Source organism: Aulonocara stuartgranti (assembly GCF_965226115.1).
Source record: "Aulonocara stuartgranti genome assembly, chromosome: 19".
Taxonomy (NCBI): Eukaryota; Metazoa; Chordata; class Actinopteri; order Cichliformes; family Cichlidae; genus Aulonocara; species Aulonocara stuartgranti.
This window is the reverse complement of record NC_138955.1, coordinates 13,219,291-13,238,412: the sequence shown is the minus strand read 5'-3', so window position 1 is coordinate 13,238,412 and position 19,122 is coordinate 13,219,291. Positions and strand designations below refer to the sequence as shown.

The window sequence follows — 19,122 nt, the reverse complement described above, 5'->3', positions numbered from 1 at the left end:
ATATAATCTTCTTCTATTGCACTTACTGCTCTTGCACGTCCGATTAGATGTAAACTGTATTTATACATGTGTAATGGCAATAAAGATGAATCCTAAATATTTTTCTTATCCTCAGTAAAATGTAAAATTGGAAGTGAAAATAAAAAAAGTCCAAGGCCTCTCTGTCGTTTCACAAACAAATTAAAAGGAACTTTCACGTGATCGAAATGAACACTTGGGTGGCACCGAAACATGTTTGTTTTCTCTCAGCAAATAGTCTACGGTCACGATTTTGCTCTTGAAAGAAAATAAAGGAAACGAAAGGGAAAGTACGATTGTAACATCACATGAAGACATGCTATTTCATGTCAGTCATGCCACTGAGATACTCATCTTATCATCTTCCTAGTTCTGGTAAGGCTGACCGTAAGCGACTGGTTCTTGTAAAACAGGGTCCTGTAGTTACAAATTTACGAAAGTAAGACTTTAGCGCCACCAAGCGTCTAAAAGTAGAGATACAAAAGTTATATTGTTAATTTTTTTAGCCCTCAGTAAGGCTTGCCAGGAAAAACCTTGGATTGGATTGGATTTCATCCTGATGTTCTGGGTCCTATTTGGACAATTATTGGAGACTAGGGACAAACCCAAGCTGGGACTTGAAAATTCTTTGTACTTTGAGTACTGTGCAAAAGTCTAATTTCTTCATATTTTACTAGGAAAATGAGAAGTAAGTACAGCAATGACTGTATCATTAGTTACAGACCATTAGGAACAAATTTTAGGTGGGCCCTTGCCGATTTATTTTCATGGGCAGGCTTTTTTCTACTTCTGTGTCTTCTGTACAGGAACCTGTTGTTTTCAGCAGCACTTGTGAGTTCCTGTACTCTTCATCTGTTGCACTTGTTGTGCTTGTATACAAAACTAAAGCTCAGAAACTCAGACAGGGCATCCTAAAAGCACACATTCATGATGTGTCCACTTAAAAAATAAATAAATGCTTGTACAATTCTAATGTGCTTACGTGTTTGTGGGGTTGTATGACCACCTTTATTCTTAAACACAGGCTGAACATTCTCAGGTAAGATTTCTTGTAATTTCTTTAGGTAGCCTTCAGGAATAGTTCTCCAGGTTTCTTGAAAGACATTCAAAGTTCTTCTTTAGATGTCGGCTACTTTTGTTCTGTTCTCTGTCAAAATGATCCCACACGGCTTCCACTTCCATTCCACTGAGATATTTTCTGATGAGGCTTCAGTGAACAGCAGCTGGATCAACTGAAGGGCTTGATGCGTCTCTCAGGTCCTGTATCTGGTCTTTGCTGGAATTATTTATCTGTTTCTTAAGGACATGATATTCAGATACTGTTCATTTGCTTTAGATAGATTTTCTGCAAAACATGCAGAGATATGCCAAGTTTTCAGCTAATATATATATCTTTTTGTAAATCATTGCTGTTTAAGTTTGTCAAACTGTGTTATCTTTGGGATTTTTTTCTTTCTTTTTTCTTTCTTTTATTTTTTATTAAAAATTACAATAAAATCTGCCTCCTTAGATGCAAAATACAGAGGAATGTAGGATGGCTCAAGGCTTTTGCACTGTATATAACTAGACACATAGTGTATAGTAATTTGCAACAAATTATAAATGTTATTCTGATTGTATCAGTCTTAATTTTCATTAACTAACAATGTAATCCACATTTCTCATAGAAAACATTTACAAAGTGCGTAGCTGTGGCTACAATGTAGCTTGCCATCACCAGTGTGTGAACAGGTGGATGACTGAATGTAGTGTAAAGCGCTTTGGGGTCCTTGGGGACTAAGTAAAGTGCTATACAAATACAGGCCATTTACCATTTACTACACAAATAAATATGTATATTTAATTTGTTCTATAAGCTAATGTCTCTAATTCTATGATCAACCCCTTTTTATATTTTAGAATCCTTTGTCATATTTTTCCCTCTCTATTTTTTTCCACATTGAAAGCAAAGTTCAGATAACTGTTCTGTTTTTGTTTTTTTTTAATTTATTTAGCACATTTGTAAAGTCCCGTTATTTTTTATTTAGGACACGCGGGTGTGTTTCCTGCCTGCCAGACTAAAAACAGGGCAACAAAGAAAACGTGTGACGATGTTTTCCCATGATTCATTTCGGAAAAGAATCGGTCCCAGTTATTTGTATCCGTAGAGGTTCTCGTTGCTCACCGATGAAAATTACAACGCTAATCATTAGCGTTGGGCTTTTCTGTCAGTTGACTTTAACTGGGCTTTATTTGGACAATTAACTCCGTAATTAGGCTCCAGTTTTATTTTACTCTTGGTGTACCGGGTAGGTAAATCCGTGCTTGACCGCTGCAGCTAATATTTAGCAGCAAGGCCACAGAGTAGCGTTAGCCAGTCTCAGCTAATTTAGCTAGTTAATGTAGCTGCTTTTACGTGGGTGAGCAGATATCCTACCTGCTCAGTTGGTCATACTAACGATCATTTTGTCTATCCTTGTGAAAAATACTACTGTCATGATCTTAACAAAAGCCCGAGGACATAAAGAAATGTTCCTCTGATGTTTTGCTAATTTGCTAAATATCTTTTCTCCTCTGTAGGTAGGTTTCTGGAGTCTTCAGGATGTCGTATCCTCCTCCGATAAACCGCCAGCAGATTGGTATCCCACAGTTACCACCTAGGATCCCCCCTCCACAGTATGCAGGCTTTGCTCCTGCAGTCCCACCAGGTATTGAAAAGTTTTTTTAAACTTGCTCTGTAGCCTTTTTAAGGAACACACTGTGAAGTGGCAGCTCTGTGACATTCAAGGAAAAGCAGCAGGGTGATCTAAATCTACAACCACATAATGTGGGTGAAGCATCAGTTGACGGTAGAATTTCTTTGAAAATGAGTGCACATAGATAACTGTTGAGAAGTAAGATACCTAAAGGCCCAATAAACTGACATAACTTAATACCCCAGAGAGAGAGAGAGAGATTGAGGAATGTTACAGGAAAATTACCTTAACATTTAATATTCAGAAAATTAAATGTTAAAATTGCAGATCACTTTTTTTGTTATTGGCTTTGGGAATTTTACATGCAGTTATGTATATTATCTGTTATAATATACATAACACCTGACTGAGTGCTGTATTTTGTTTCTGTTTTCAGGGACTCCTATGATACCGGTTCATATGGGTGTAGTGACCCCCACACCCACAGTGAGTTCGAAGCAGGAGCATTCTGAATAACCTACCTACTATTAAAAACATACTTGCACATATTAACAATGATGCCTGGTGGAATTCTTTTTTTATTATTATTAATATTATTATTATATTATATTGTTAAAGAATAAAACCCCTATGCTCGCCATCGGTTGCTTGTTGTATTTGCATTTTTTTTGGTTTGCTTTGGTGTTACTCTGAATAAGAGTGACATTTGCATACATCAAATTTATTTTGCAGGTGCTCGTTCCAGCCACAGTTGCTGTAGCACAGAAGCCGATGACTCCGAAGAAAGAGCCTGGCACGATCAGAGCCAAGGATACGGAGGATGGTGGCGGCCCCACCACCACTGTATTTGTGGGCAACATTTCTGAAAAGGCATCTGACATGTTGGTCAGGCAGCTTCTGGCTGTAAGTTTACTGTTACTCAACTGGAATAATCCGGTTAATGTACGTTAGTGATCTTTTCATGTGAAACAATTATCAATTTGGAATAAAATCTGTCTGCAGCTAGACAAATCTTTATTTTTTTTATGAGAGCACTTTAAATATTTAGAGGTTGCAGTCATAATAATATTTAAAAGATGACAGTGGTTCAGGAGTTGCAGGTGACAGACATTTATTCTTGTTTTAGTCAAATGCAAATCTCCAACGTATAATAAAAGTAAAAAGGAGTGAGGTTTTCATCATATTTGATCACAAGTATTGTTATAGGGATACAACAATAGTGTTTTATATGTGATCATTTACTTGTTAATTATTGTAATTATCTGGACTACTAAACACAAAAAATCCTTGTTTTCTGTTCTCTTTGAATATAGAAATGTGGTATTGTTCTAAGCTGGAAAAGGGTCCAGGGTGCCTCTGGGAAACTTCAAGGTAACAGCACAAAAACAAAAGCACATTTTAAACCTTTTTTGGTGTTTGTGCATGGGATGGTGCACAGGGATGACACTCCTAGAATTTTAAATCCTGTTAAACATACTTACCCTCTTATTTATCATGCTTAAAGACCTATTTTCACATGTTAATTTTATGTATGTGGTTTTTGGTCATTTCTCTGGTATAGTCAGTCAATCAGTGATTTGGAGAATTAGGACATTTGAAATTGAATGTCAGATTCTTGTTTTTCCCCATATGTTTACTCCATTTTTTCTAACAAAAAAAAGTTATCAAATATCTTCGTGGGCTGAATTTGAAAACCTTGTGAACTAACTTTGTTTTCGTCTTAACTCCTGCAAGCTTTTGGTTTCTGTGAGTATAAGGAGCCTGAATCCACACTGCGAGCCCTCAGACTCCTGCATGAGTTGCTCTTGGGTGATAAGAAGCTGTTGGTGAAGGTCGATGCCAAGACTAAGGCTCAGCTAGATGAGTGGAAGGCCAAGAAGAGGAGTGCAAATGGGGTATGCTGCTCATCTGTCTTTTATTTTGACTCTTCCTTTTCTTTTGGAAGCTACATTTAGAGGTCACCACAGTGGCTCATCTGCCTCCATCTCATCGTATTCCTAGCGTCCTCCTCTTTCACACCAACCCACTCCATTTCCTCTTTTATTAAATCCACAAACCTCTTCTGAGGTCTTCCTCTTTTATTCCTTCCAACTTAGCAAGCTGGCAGCCTTACCTCTCTTGTCTCCAAATCTTTCTCAATCTAATCAATAGGGAGTCGGTGGCAGCGGGAAAAACGGGGATGAAGACGAAGAGGAGGTTCTTGATGAAGAAACCCTGCGTAGAGACCAGGCTGTGAAGGGGGCAATAGATGTCCTCATCCGAGAGTATGCAAGTGAGCTTAATGCTCCCTCACAGGATCCTGACAGTCAGCCTCGCATCAAGAAGCGGAAAGAGAAGAAAGAGGAGGTAGTCTTTGCATGATGCACACGGGGAGGAGAAGGGGCTGGAGCATGGCTCTGGCTGTTGTAGTATTAAATTTTTTTTTTGGAGTGCTTAGTGTGTTTGTTTCCTTTCTCTCTTCACTTTGTGTAAGGAGGATATCAATGCCATGGAGATGGAGGATGACAAGAGAGACTTGATTTCCAGAGAGATCAGTAAATTCCGGGACACACACAAGGTAATGTATCAGACTGCTCTTGTTACTGTGTAATTTAGGTTTTGAAGAAGAAATCCTCCACATTTGTTAGTAGAAATTCCTCTAACGCAAAATGGATCTGCAGTTTAAGACTATTCTGTTTCTGTCAAACAAAGTCTTTTGGTAGTCAGTAAGTTCTTAGAGTAGCTAGTGGAATTCAAAGGGTACAGAACGTAGTTGATGTTGATTTATGATCCATTAATACTTCAGCCACCGATTGATTACTTTATAGTACATGTCAGTATTTCCAAACTGGCCACGAGTTGTCACTGTTCACAGTACTGATTGAGACTAAAATATTTCGCTCTTCACAAGCTAAATTCATCACACAGAGTGCATGGACACAATGTGAAATTCCAACCAAAGCTAATCTATTGATTAAACCCCACCAATATGGTAGAGTTCATTTGGTGACTAGAGCAAGATGAATCTCAGAATCTCAGCTTTGGGAAAAAGTTGCGAGGATAGGATGTAAGTATGATCTTTTATTTCTTCTCTACTCATTTTGGGCGCTCCCTTCTGGAGGGTTTGCAGAGGGGCAGCTGGCTCTCAGTCGACTTGCACTAAGGTTGTCAAAAAAAGTGATGCTGGACAAATTCCTAGCAGGTTGTGATTACAGTGAATCATGTTTAAGAAGGTCGGGCAGCTCAGTGAACCTCTGCATGTCCTCATATGATAAATAGCGTGTTTAAAAAACACACAGAGCCTGAAAGAGCCTAACCACTGCAGCAGTTTGAACTGCAGCCTGTAGTATTACTGAAGCAGGGAGCGCCCCTTCACAGCACTCTGCGGTCTGAAGACTTGCAAGGTAAGTAATTGCTTTGCTGTTTCTGTTTTGGTTTTTTTTTGTTTGTTTGTTTTTTTTGTTTGTTTGTTAACCCTTAGAAATTTACACCACAATGAGACAATGCATAAATAAAGTATGCAAACATAAATAAGGAGGAATAAGCTGCAGGGATATTTTAGTATGAATACCATTCAACTGTTTTCTTTGTCGCTTTTTAAAACAAGGTTCTCTTATCAGTATTTTTAAAAGAAGTTATAGGGCTACTAACGAAACCCAAAACGTTGTGACTTTGTACTGGAACTGAGGACAATTGATGTTATATACTAAAAAAAACTTCCATCAACAAAGGGGAACAAGCCTCACACCACATCAAACACACAGTATGTTAGGAACCTGCTCATGGCAATGTTTTAAAATTGTTTTCCAATTAGTATGTTTCAAACTCACTACTAACTAGTTTAATACAGGAGGTAAGTTGTAGGTAGGTTAGGGAAAAACTGTTTCAAAACAAATAATGTGTATCTGTCAAAGCCCTCCCTTCGGAGCGAAGGTAGAAATGCTAAAATGGTGTGCAGACTTGAGTTAAATTACAGTTTTGTAGTTTCCTCCTCTGTGGTCCTTTTTTTTTTTTTCTTTTTTTTTAGTTAATAGCTGTCAGACCCACATTTAACATGTGGTAGTTTATGTTGTTAACCAGTCCAGATCCACAAAGCTACCAGCTGGTATATATATTTTTTTTAAATCAGCCACAGGTCTGTTTGAACTGTGGGTCTGACTCTGAAGGGTTTATTTTTTTTCCTTTTTTATTTTTTATTTTTAAATTGGGTTGGTGAGACCAGACAGACACCACAACCTGGCGGTAAGACTGCTTCACTAATTTCTTTGTGGCAAAATGAAATGCAGTATCTGATTTGCATTGACTTTAAAAACAAACAGATGTGGATGCTATTTATGTGGATGAGTTGTAATAAGATGAAACTGCTTCGCAGGAATCGTTTGGACTTCTTTTTTTTTTCCTGATTATATTGACTTTGCTCTTGACCTGCTTTTCCTTCTACATGTAGCCTGTAGGATGTGTAGGGGCAGAGAAGTGCTGAAACCCTAGTTCATCATCTGTAAGTTTTGCACCAGTAGCTCCAGAACAGACTGTGGAACATGATTTAAATGTTATCTAGTGAGAATGTAGAAAAATGGGTCAAACTTTGTTTACTGAGATTGTCAATGGACGGCTGTGAGAACCAGTGAGCTGTGATTGCCTTTACAGATAAATAAAATGGTGTTCAAATTATTATTTAGTAGTTTGGCTTCATACTGAAGTCCCACACTGCTCTAGGGGATCACTTGCACTGCAGTCAGGCATTGCTTTCCTCCTTCTCAAATGACCATGTAGAAAACACGTGGGGGCCGATTATGTAATTTACTTAGTTACGCCATTTGCCGTGTTAAGCTTAGGCTTGTTTTAATCCACTTGGCACCTATAGGTACAACCAGTGCATTATATAGTGGAGATCTCAAGTTTATAGTTAGATCTTCATGACCTTAAGTTAAAAAAGGTTCAAAGCTGGCTTCAGTTTGTTGTTTTTGTTTTTTTTTACTTACCACAAGCCATATGAAACCCCCATTTCCAGTAAAATCCTATGCATATGCATTTCAGGCCAAATCTGTCCCTTATCCGCAGTCACGAGTACACTTTGAATTGGAAAACATTCAGATGTTGGTTTGACCAGTACTTATTTGCCTTTTGATATCGGATAATAATCCCAGATCACCATAGAGCCCATCGTAACAGCAGAGGTTGAGTTGGCCTGTTATTTATTCTGTACAAATCTGATAAAGAAGGGAGGTCAAATACTGGAGCCAGAACAAGAAATTATCTCTTTGCACAGGAAAAGAAGACTGTAAGTGTTTACAATAACACTGGAAATGTTTCTTTGGTGAAACCCCTCATATGAGCTGTGACATCCCCAGTTTGTTAGGTATTTCAAGAATATACTGTCATTTATGGTTTTATATAAGTGTGTCCTGAAATTGAGCAGTATATACATTAAACCTGCTCAAGCTGCAGACCACTCTTCCTGGAGGAAACCACTTCCTGACTTGGAGCAGCCAACCTCCCCCCAAACAATGAGTCATGGTAGAACGTGAGCATTTCTGAAACCGGCAGTGTAAACCATTTTTTGCCGATAACTTGTTTATTTAATTTAGTATGATGATCTTTTTTTCACCTTTTGCATCTTCTAATGCAGTTTCATTTTCTTTTCCCATGTGGGCTCCTGCAGAAATTGGAGGAGGAAAAAGGCAAAAAAGAAAAGGAACGCCTGGAGCTGGAGAGAGAAAGGAGGGAGAGAGACAAAGAGCGGGAGCGGGAGAGGGAGCGCCGCGATCGCGAGAAAGAGAAGGAAAGAGAGAGAGAGAGGGACAAGGAGCGGGAAAGAGACCGGGACCGCGACCGTGAGCGAGAGAGGGATCGTGAACGCGAGAGGACGAAGGAGCGGGAGAGGGAGAGGAGTCGAGATGTCAGTGAAGCTCGCAGCAGATCGAGGTCAGTTCTAATGCAAGATGGTTTGTTCTGGCTTACACACAAACGGTTGTGACTCATCTAAAGGGCCGTCTCTTAATTCTAACGGTTTGGACTTTGAGAAATCAAAAGGTCGTTGGCTCCAGCTGTTTCTAACAACAGACCTCAAGATCCACTCATAAGTTTCTCCACATTGTGTTATGACTTATCAATGCATGTGGCATAATACTGGTAACATAATTCATTATCTGTGATTTAAAGATATGCTAGATATGAATTCTTGTTCCCCACTTTAGGGCTTTGCAAGTTTTTTTTGTTTTTGTTTTTGTTTTTTTTTAACGCTACAATGAAAGACTCATTTGGTAGCTGTAAATGAAACCAATGAGGATTTGTTGGAGGCTGTTAAGGAACTTTTTTATTTTTGGGGAGTGTTGTGTTCAGTTGATCATTTGTAGAAACTATCCATATCACAAAATAACTAATGAAAACACTGTAGTGAAATGTATTCAGCAGTTGGCACTGGCTATGGGCAAATACCCTTGAAATGATTGCGTTTCAACTTCATTTGATATAAAGATGAACTTCACAGATCAGTAACCCATTATTATTTTAACAGAGAGAGGTCTAGAGACGATAAAAAACGAGACCGCGAAGAAGATGAGGAGGACATGTATGAGCGGCGGAGACTTGAGAGGAGGCTTAGAGATAAGGAAGCAGCTTATCAAGAAGTATGTTTATCATCTCTCCCATTTTGATTTGATGAAATGTTCATTTAAATAACTGCACATAAGCAAATTACTGTTAATGTTTGACAGATTACTGATTGGAATTTCTTTTCTGTGCCTTCTTAAAGCGCCTGAAAAATTGGGAGGTCAGAGAGAGGAAGAAGGCCCGTGACTATAGCAAAGATGCTGAGCGAGAAGAAGAGAGGCGTCGTGAAATGGTATACAAGAATGCATGCCACGCTGCATAATACGAGTTTTAGACTATTTATTATTTCAGATACGTGGAAACAGAAGGCTTGATTTACTGTTTACGGTTTCATTTTGTGCATAAAATCAGATGAAAGAAGCCAAAAGGCTCAAAGAGTTCCTTGAAGACTATGATGATGACAGGGATGACCCGAAATATTACAGGTGATTATGTTAATTTGCATTTTAAAATGTTTTAATGCTTTTAATGCCTTTTGTCATTACTTTACGTTAATGCTAATTTTTTTTTTTTTTTTTTTTTTTAGGGGCAGCGCATTGCAGAAGCGTCTTCGTGACAGAGAAAAGGAGATCGAGTTGGATGAACGTGACCGGAAGAGGGAGAAGGAGGAGCTGGAGGAAATTAGACAAAGACTTCTCGCTGAGGGTCACCCTGATCCTGATGCTGAATTACAGAGAGTAAATCCACCTGGAACTTTCCCTAACCTCTGACAAAGACATTTGATAGACTCAGAGATCTTTAGTTTGTTTTGCAGAATTACAGCTTTTTTGCTTGTTCTGTAATGATGTTTATGCATTTAATATTAATATGCCAGTCCACCAGTCAACAACAATATCCTGAGGTTGCTTAATGTGTTACATATTTGTGTAGATGGAGGAGGAAGCAGAGCGCAGACGACAGCCACCTCTGAAACTTGAACCGGAGGAGGATGTGAACCAGGAGAAAACTCACAAGGAGCGGGAGAAGAGGGGGTCCGGAAGGCCTGTGGAGCCGGAGCCTCAAGTTCCCCCGCAGCATTCAGATGACGATGTGGAAGAGGCAGATGAAGATGATTACCGCGACGGCGAGGACTCACAAGAAGCCAAGCCGCAACTCAAACCCGCCATGCGACCAATCACCACTGCTCCTTCTGTGTCTTCTGCCAGTGGAAACGTTACTCCAAACACCCCCGGAAATGAGTCTCTTTGTGGCATCATAATTCCAGGCGAGAACACTCCAGAGGTCCAACCTCCAGAGGAACACCGGCCCAAGATTGGCCTCAGCCTCAAGCTGGGTGAGTACAGCAACGAAGCAAAACACACATACAGATCTGTTGTTTAATGGCACTGCTTTTTCCCAGAGTAAATAGTATTTCCTGATGATTTTTTTTTTCTCCTACAGGTGCCACCAACAGTCCGAGTCAGCTCAGCGCAGGAAAGCGAAAGAAATTAGCAACTGTGGACAGTGTTTTCAACAAGTTTGACGAAGAGGAGGCAGATGAGCAGCCTCGCAAAAGGAAACTGGTTCCACTGGACTATGGTGATGATGAAAAGAGTCTGGGGCTTGATGGAGCAGAAATTTCAGGGGCCAAAGGCAGCATTAACACAGAGGAGAAACGGAAACACATAAAAAGCCTTATAGAGAAGATCCCCACTGCCAGGCCAGAGCTCTTCTCCTATCCTTTGGACTGGGCAATGGTTGATTCGGTAAAAGGCTTGGCATATTTTGAAATTGCACTTATTTTCATAGCTTGATATTTTAGTTATTAGTTATGTTATGTTTTGTTTTGATTTGCTTTCCATAGACTCTGATGGATCGCCGCATTAGACCGTGGATTAATAAGAAGATTATAGAGTACATTGGAGAGGAGGAAGCTACATTGGTTGATTTTGTCTGCTCCAAGGTCAGTTATTATCCTTTGAAGTTTATCTGTATCTTTAAGCTTGTGGTGTTGAATTGTTGGGCTTGTTGCTCACTCTAGTTAATATTTTTCTTTTCTGATCAGGTAATGGCACATAGCACTCCTCAGGGTATTCTTGATGATGTTGCTATGGTAAGTTGAACTTTGCCTGGATCCTAAGTCTTTAAACATCTTACATATGTAATCCATCTTTTGGGACTGAAACCCAGTTGAATGGTCCTTGAATGGTCTGTACCACACATTGTCGATTAAGTGGATGACTAACCAAAAAAAGGAAAAACTGTCAGTTTAAAACCAGACTGGTCTGTCTTAAAATGGTTGGTGACAGTCACATTGTATACATGTGCTGACTCATTGAATACATTCAGCTTTGTAATATATAGTATGTTTAACTGAACTTTTTGTCTTTAGGTTCTTGATGAAGAAGCAGAAGTCTTCATAGTAAAAATGTGGAGGTTACTGATATATGAAACAGAAGCAAAGAAGATTGGACTGGTCAAATAAGTAAACGCGACTCTGACTGACTTCCTGAGCTTTCAGTTCTACTGTCTGCAGTTTTCTGGTCCAGCAGACTGTGAACATGCCCACACGGCGCTCCATTCCATCGGCAAAGAGCTGCTGCCTTGTGTGTGTGTGTGTGTGAGAGAGTGTGTGAGAGAGTGTGCGTGAGAAAGTCAAAATTGTGAACTGAAAGGGTTTGGAAACTAATGTGCTGCATGGAAAAAAAAACTTTGGTTGTAATTCTTTTATTTGTTAATGCCGTTCAGGAGGAATTTCATCCATCTGTTCTACAATGTGTTGGACACATTCTGCTTTAATTTGGTGGTGTTGTTTGGAGGCACTACTCCATTGTGTGAACTAATAAACATGCTTTTTTTTAAAAAACAAAACAAAACAAAAAAACAGTGTTTTTTTTGATTGTGTTGTTAATAATTATTAGCTGTTTTTGAATTATGACATTATTTTCAAACACCAAAAACTTAATTGGGGTCACTTCCATATACAGATGTGATTACTGCAGTAAATGTATGTACCTGGTTTACGCCTTCTGACCCCTATTCTTCTCAATCACCTCTCTCAAAGGAAACGTCTATAGTGCTCTTTGTTGGCATGAAGCCATACTTATATTTTCTGGTCACCACCTTTTTTACTTTATTTCGATGCAAATAGGTTATCTTTTATTATCATCTTATTATCTAGACAAAGCATATGCTAGGATGCCTGGAGAGGAACTGTAATATTGCATGTGGAAGACTGGAGTGGCGACGAAGTACCTGATGGTGGTGTAGGACATGTATGAGAAAGGGTGAGTGGGGTGCCACAGGGTTCAGCACTGAGACCTGTCCTTTTTGCAATAGTGATAGGCAGGTGGAAAAATAAGGTCAAGCAGCAGTGTCTGTGGACTATGATGTTCGCAGATTATGTTCCCTATTCTCCCTACTCTGTAGTGTAAAGTAGGAAGCAGGTGGAAGCGAGTTTTGAAGAGAAGAGCAATGATAGAAGTAAGGGACTGTCAGTTAGTTGGACATGTACAGAGAAGGGATAGTAGGTATACTGTAAAAACGATGATGAATATGGAGTAGCCTAGCAGGAGAAGAGCAAGACCACAGAGGAGTCGAGGATGCAGTGAAGAAAGACATGCAGACGGGGTGATGTGATAGAGGAGGATGCTAGGCAGAGGGTAATATGAAGTGAGACCATTAGAGCCAGTAGACCGAAGAAGATTCAAGAACCTTTATTTGTCACATGCATAGTTATAGGAGTACAACACGCAGTGAAATCTGTCTTGACACGCTCCTCGACTGCAAAAAGAGAACATTATATACATCCATCCATCCATCTTCATCCGCTTTATTCGAGGTCGGGTCGCGGGGGCAGCAGCCTAAGCAAAGAGGCCCAGACCTCCCTCTCCCCAGCCACCTCCTCCAGCTTGTCCGGGGGAACACCAAGGCGTTCCCAGGCCAGCCGAGAGATATAATCTCTCCAGCGTGTCCTGGGTCTGCCCCGGGGCCTCCTCCCGGTGGGACATGCCTGGAACACCTCACCCAGGAGGCGCCCAGGGGGCATCCTTGTCAGATGCCCGAACCACCTCAGCTGGCTCCTTTCGATGTGGAGCAGCAACTGCTCTACTCTGAGCCCCTCCCGGATGGCCGAACTTCTCACCCTATCTCTAAGGGAGAGGCCAGCCACCCTTCGGAGGAAGCTCATTTCTGCCGCTTGTATCCGCGATCTCATTCTTTCGGTCACTACCCACAGCTCGTGGCCATAGGTGAGGGTAGGGACGTAGATCGACCGGTAAATTGAGAGCTTCGCTTTTACACTCAGCTCCCTCTTCACCACGACGGACCGGTGCAGCGTCCGCATTACTGCAGCTGCAGCCCCAATCCGTCTGTCGATCTCTGGCTCCCTTCTCCCATCACTCGCGAACAAGACCCCGAGATACTTGAACTCCTCCACTTGGGGCAGGAACTCATCCCCGACCCGGAGTGGGCACTCCACCCTTTTCCGGCTGAGAACCATGGCCTCAGATTTGGAGGTGCTGATCCTCATTCCCGCTGCTTCACACTCGGCTGTGAACCGTTCCAGTGCGAGCTGGAGGCCCTCACCCGATGAAGCCAACAGAACCACATCATCCGCAAAAATCAGAGATGAGATTCTGAGGCTACCAAAGCGAAAGCCCTCCGCCACTTGGCTGCGCCTAGAAATCCTGTCCATAAAAATTATGAACAGAACCGGAGACAAAGGGCATCCCTGGCGGAGCCCATCACCCACCGGGAACGAGTCCGACTTATTGCCGGTGTTGTGCCAAAGTAGTTACCCCCGTCAAAAATTGTTTCCCCATTCACGGGAGCGCGCAAAGTAGGAGGAGCCACTTGCCCAGCTCCGTTCTGTACGCTACTTGTCACTGATCTGCAGTCGACGCGATAAAGAGTAAAAGCTGGAAAACAGCAGACTTGATGAATTTAATATTAGTTTCGTGACATTGTAATGTGCCGTGTGGAAGACAGTTTACCTTAAACTGTACACTGAAATAACCTGCTGGGAATACTTTGTCTAGAAAAAGACTTTGATACTATAATACTGTAAAACCAGATGCGATCATGGAAACACGTCGCTCTCCAGTGAATTTACACTCGGTTTACACTTTGTAGCGAAGCTATCACGAATGAGTTTATTTGCAAAATCAATCTCAGTATAACCAATAAGTACAGTAACTTTGGAGACCATGTCTTATTCACAGCAAAAGTTATGGAGGGATACAGATTTTATCAGGCTGTGTGGCATCGGCTGCCTAAATGTGTGCCCCCCCCTATCTGTAATCCATATTACGGGGGTAACTACTTTGGCACAACACCGGCACCAAAAGTGAAGGGCTGACAGTTGTGTTTATATACGAACCGTAAGCGCTAATGTTGGTTAGCATCAGCTAAAGCGAGGAAGTTTGACACTTGCAGAGGCAGTGAACGCAGAGAGAGCTTAAAAACGCATTGTGGGGTTTTTTAGTCTTTGCTTCGTTGCTTCGGGATTTTTTTTTTTTGCATTAAGACGTTGCCCACAAAATTACAGATATAACGGTGACTTAGCTGCTCGTTGGATAAACCCATGGACCTTAGAAAAGATCAACACTACTCGGATGTAAGCACCCGTGTATAACACAATAGGCAAAATTACGCTTGCTAACCTTTCCACATCACAGGTTTCACATTAAATAAACATTTTTTTCAAATACTCACCATGATCTGAGACCGTTTAAATATTTTGTTACTCTGAAAATATGGCAGTATGAAGCTAAACCTTTAGCTTGACGGCTAAAGCAGTGCTAAGATTTACACGGAAACGATCAGCGGACATCGTCAAAGTACTATTGGTCTACATTCTTCTTCTATGGTAGCAGCCTGGGCAGAGTAACAGCCAACTTTAAACTGCGCCATCTGTTGGCACATATTACAGTAGAAAACATTATTACGACAACACGTTTTTTGGGGAAAATAACAGAGATTGAAACTTTATTGATAATTTGTCCAAATTGAAAAATGCCCTCCTCCAAAAATATCATGTGACAACCTCATTGCCTTACAGAATTATGACGTCACACACATATAGAATCTTACCACCATTCTGATCCTTTGATCCTTTGATCCAAAAACCTATAAATAGGGGTGAAGAGCAACGACTTTTAGTCCGTTTCTCGCAGCCTTGATGTGTGCAGCATTGAACCGTTCGCCAGAAAAGCCTTTTGAAATATTTGGATCCTTTGCAATTCTAACTGTATCCAGACCCAAGATGTCTCAAACAAATCCAAAGGGACAAGAAGTTGACCCCTACACTCTTCCCTGGGATGAGCCACTAGACTCTTCCCTTTCCTCTCTTCCTTGGTGTGACCAAGTGGAACTAGAGGAAAAGCGTTTGGAAGAAATGGAGGATGAAGCGCTCAGAAACACCGAGAAGATTAAGTTCTTGATGGAGGAAAATGAGCAAAAGAGCGCTCAACTAAAAAAGTTGTCATACCAGCTTCAAGAAAAGGAAGCTATTATTGAGGAGAAACAACAAGATCTCCATGACATGGACAAAAAGAACCAGGAGCTCCAAGGAAAGCTTGATGAAGCCCTGCAACAAAATAAAAAACTTGTCCAAGAGAAGAAACAAGATGGCACGAAGAAGAGAGGGCTGCACAGCAATCTCCAAGAAATGGAGCTAATGTACAGTGTATACAAAAAAAAGCTTGATCGCACACTGCTAGAAAATGAAAAGCTTCTCCAAGAGAAAAGGCAACAGGAGTTAAAAGAGAAAGAAATGCATTCCAAGCTTCAGAGCATCAAGCAACACAATGAAAGCTTGCAAGGAAAGCTTGATGAAGCTCTTCGACAAAATAGAAAACTCCTCCAAGAGAAGAAAGAAGATGGCATGAAGAAGAGAGGGCTGCACAGCAACCTCCGAGACATGGAGCTAATATACAATGTTGAGAAAAAAAGGCTTGATCGCACAGAGCAAGCAAATGAGAAGCTCCTCCAAGAGAAAAGGGAACAAGGAATCAAACAAAAAGAAATGGATTCCAATCTTCAGAGCATCAAGCAACAAAATGAAAGCTTGCAAGGAAAGCTTGATGAAGCTCTGCGACAAAATAAAGAAATCCTTAAGGAGAAAGACCAGCTGGACAGAAAGCAGGGAGACATGGAGTGCCAACTCCAGCTCATGGAGGGAAACAACAGGATGCTGCAGGTAAAGTTCAATGAGACACTGCACAAATATCAAGACCTGCTTCAAGAAAGAGAACAGCTGGTCAGTAAGCAGAGAGAAGAAAAACTTCTTCTCCAGGAGTTTGAGAAACAGGAGGCAACATCTAAAGTGCTGAAAGAAAGGTTGGAAGAAAAACAAGCTGAAATAGAAGAAGTGGAGAAAAAATGCAACAAGCTGCAGAAGCAAAACACCGAAACAATCGAGGAGCTGAAAATCCTCATCCTCGAGAAAAAGGTGCTCGTGGAAAAGCAGCTGAAGAAACAGAAAAAACGCTTCTGCTTCTTCTGGAGGAAGAACACTCCTTCTTTCACTACTGCCAATGTCACCTCTTCTTCCCCCACCTCTGCTCCAGCTTAATCCCCCCCCCCCTTAACTACTAACACCTCTCCCATCTCCCTCCCCTCTTTTCACAGTCACCCCCCAACCAGTCCCGACAGTTGACTGCCCCCTCTAGAGCCTGGTTCTGTCATAGGTTTCTTCCTTTAATTTTAAAGGGAGTTTTTCCTATCCACTGTCGCCTAGTGCTTGCTCAGAGGGGATTGTTGGGGTTTTCTCTCCTCTCTCCCTTTACTTTCCATCCCACCCACCCCCACCTTTTCTTTTTTCTTAATAATTGAACAATAAAAACAATTGGCTGCTAATTAAATGTGTCAAATCAATGTCTTTATTCAAGAATACAAGAAATGGGTAATAGCTGCATGTGTGTTTGTGTGTGTGCATAATATGCATACTTTACGTGTTGGATCCAAATCCCACAAGGAATTAAATAAAACAAGAAGACAAACAAAAACAAATATTTCTCTCCCTTCCCAGGTCAGGAATCAGGATGAGGAAGAAATGAGGTCAGATCAGTGCAGGTTTTTGCACTACTGACATAAAGTTTCTGCTGATTAAAAAAAAGTATGTCGATATTTCTGAAATACATTTGCAAACAAATAACTTTGACAACTTGTGTTTTTTCATAAAAGAAAAATCAGAGAGCAGAGCTGGTAAAACAGCTTAGCTCCGCAGGTTACAGGAGATCAGATGCCAAATACTTTTCATGACAGTCTTCGTTATTGCATAAATCTCCCCTTTTATCATTGATCAGTAAATCACTGCATATACATTCATCTAACCGTTATAATTTCATGAGTAAAGATTCTCAGATGACTGAATGGCGGTTTTAGTAAATGTTGAACTTTATTGTGATTTCTATTTTTAGAATCAATTGCACACATTTTGATTTAGTTTTGCAAGCTGGTGATTTCACACAGATCCACTGCCCAAACGTGCCTTTGAGTTTTTCATCATTTAACAAGAATAGGCTCAGGCAATCATTGTGTAATTAGGCTTTGGGAAGGTCTGGGGACAGGTATGATGGTGGTGGTTTTAAAGCACTGTGGCACAACAGCTTGACTCAGGGAGATGTTAAAGATGCCCGCTAGGACATCAGTCAGCTGGTCAGCACGGGCTCCGAGCACGCGTCCAGGTATATTGTCTGGTCCAGCAGCTTTGTGTGGGTTGACTTTAGTGAGAGTCCTTCTCACACTGGCCGTGGACAGGGACAGCACTTGGTTGTCTGGCAAGGGGGTGGCCCTCTATAGTCCATCTTGCGTCCCACTTAAGCAAGTGCGTGTTCACACTGCCCCTGGATGTCCTGGCCTCTGAGGTTAAGGTGTACGGCTCCTGGTTGTCAACTGACCAATTTATCATGGCAAAGTCTGTGGTGGACAAAAGATAAGAGGCTGATTATAAAAATGATCCATGCACGCCTTATGACCTACAGCATGTACAGTTAACACAGCTAAATGGCTGTGAAATTGTAAAATTACTTTTGAAATAAAGCTATTCAAAGTCAATTAACTGTGACTATAATAATAGCAATGTTAGCCAGCAAACAAAACGTTAGCACTAATTAAAATAAGCTGCTAGGTGATGTTACTGTTTCAAGTTCTCTCATTGTTTGACATGTAGGGCAGATATTTTGGTGACACTGAGATCAGCCAGACACTAAACAGCAGTGTAATATCAACGCTAGATTAGATGTTTTCTAATCCGATAAAATGACATTATTCCTGTTTATAGAAGATGTTTGTCGTCTGTTTGTTTGACTGACAGGAACAGGAAATAGTGGTTGGAAATTACTGTTGGTGTTACATGAGGGTAAAGAAGGGCTTTAAGCACCTGGGTAAAAACTGGACCCATGATGAAACACTACAACAAGTACAACATATTCTTCAGTTTTAATATGTGACCATACTGTGCAGACTGCTGATGAGTTACACGGTTACATTTCATTAATCATTGTTAAACTAAAGTGGTAAGCAGTTACTTTATACTTTATCCTTTCACTTAAAACTTCCAGGAAAAACACTACCTTGGCTACTTTTGTGCTTACATTTGATCTATGCTGGGTCACTACTTTTGCACTATAATGGTGCTGCTGACACCTTGGTTCACACTGACAATTAGAAAAAAGCTGATATGAAAAGAAGGATGGAAAATGCCTGGAATTTAGTTACACTTGCAAATACTGCTGCCTCCAAACTGCAAGCATCAATAAAATGTTACAGTATTGTTTTCTATATCTGTGCATATATCCTTATTGGTAGTTTTCTCGAAATAGAAGCTCTTCATTAAAAAAAAACAAACAAACTCTGATAACATTGCTGAAGCTAGCGCCCACCCCTACTGCGCGTACTGCAAATATAAAACTGA

General features: G+C 40.7%; 1 protein-coding gene across 2 annotated transcripts; it reads left to right on the top strand.

Moving 5' to 3' along the window:
• Window positions 1-2,115: 2,115 nt before the first annotated feature.
• On the top strand, window positions 2,116-12,085 carry rbm25a (RNA binding motif protein 25a). 2 transcript variants are annotated; one of them, XM_082515173.1, is made up of 18 exons: window positions 2,116-2,310; window positions 2,582-2,705; window positions 3,130-3,179; window positions 3,426-3,596; window positions 4,007-4,064; window positions 4,428-4,588; window positions 4,845-5,039; window positions 5,167-5,250; window positions 8,335-8,597; window positions 9,190-9,301; window positions 9,427-9,516; window positions 9,636-9,709; window positions 9,811-9,961; window positions 10,155-10,557; window positions 10,665-10,969; window positions 11,068-11,166; window positions 11,269-11,316; window positions 11,596-12,085. In XM_082515173.1, exons 2-18 carry the CDS (start codon window positions 2,600-2,602, stop codon window positions 11,686-11,688), a joined length of 2,463 nt encoding a protein of 820 aa, XP_082371299.1. In that variant the 5' UTR covers window positions 2,116-2,310; window positions 2,582-2,599; the 3' UTR covers window positions 11,689-12,085. The 2 variants fall into 2 exon arrangements, with proteins under 2 accessions (XP_082371299.1, XP_082371300.1); XM_082515174.1 differs by having other exon boundaries at window positions 2,117-2,310; window positions 5,170-5,250; window positions 11,596-12,084.
• Window positions 12,086-19,122: the final 7,037 nt, after the last annotated feature.

What these genes read in the sequence shown, in the direction of transcription:
- rbm25a (XM_082515173.1), top strand. Translation starts at nt 2,600, where the DNA reads ATGTCGTATCCTCCTCCGATAAACCGCCAGCAGATTGGTATCCCACAG. An exon ending in AATTCCGGGACACACACAAG is followed by an intron (nt 5,251 to 8,334) that starts GTAATGTATCAG and finishes GGGCTCCTGCAG; the next exon opens with AAATTGGAGGAGGAAAAAGG. An exon ending in AAGAGAGGCGTCGTGAAATG is followed by an intron (nt 9,517 to 9,635) that starts GTATACAAGAAT and finishes GCATAAAATCAG; the next exon opens with ATGAAAGAAGCCAAAAGGCT.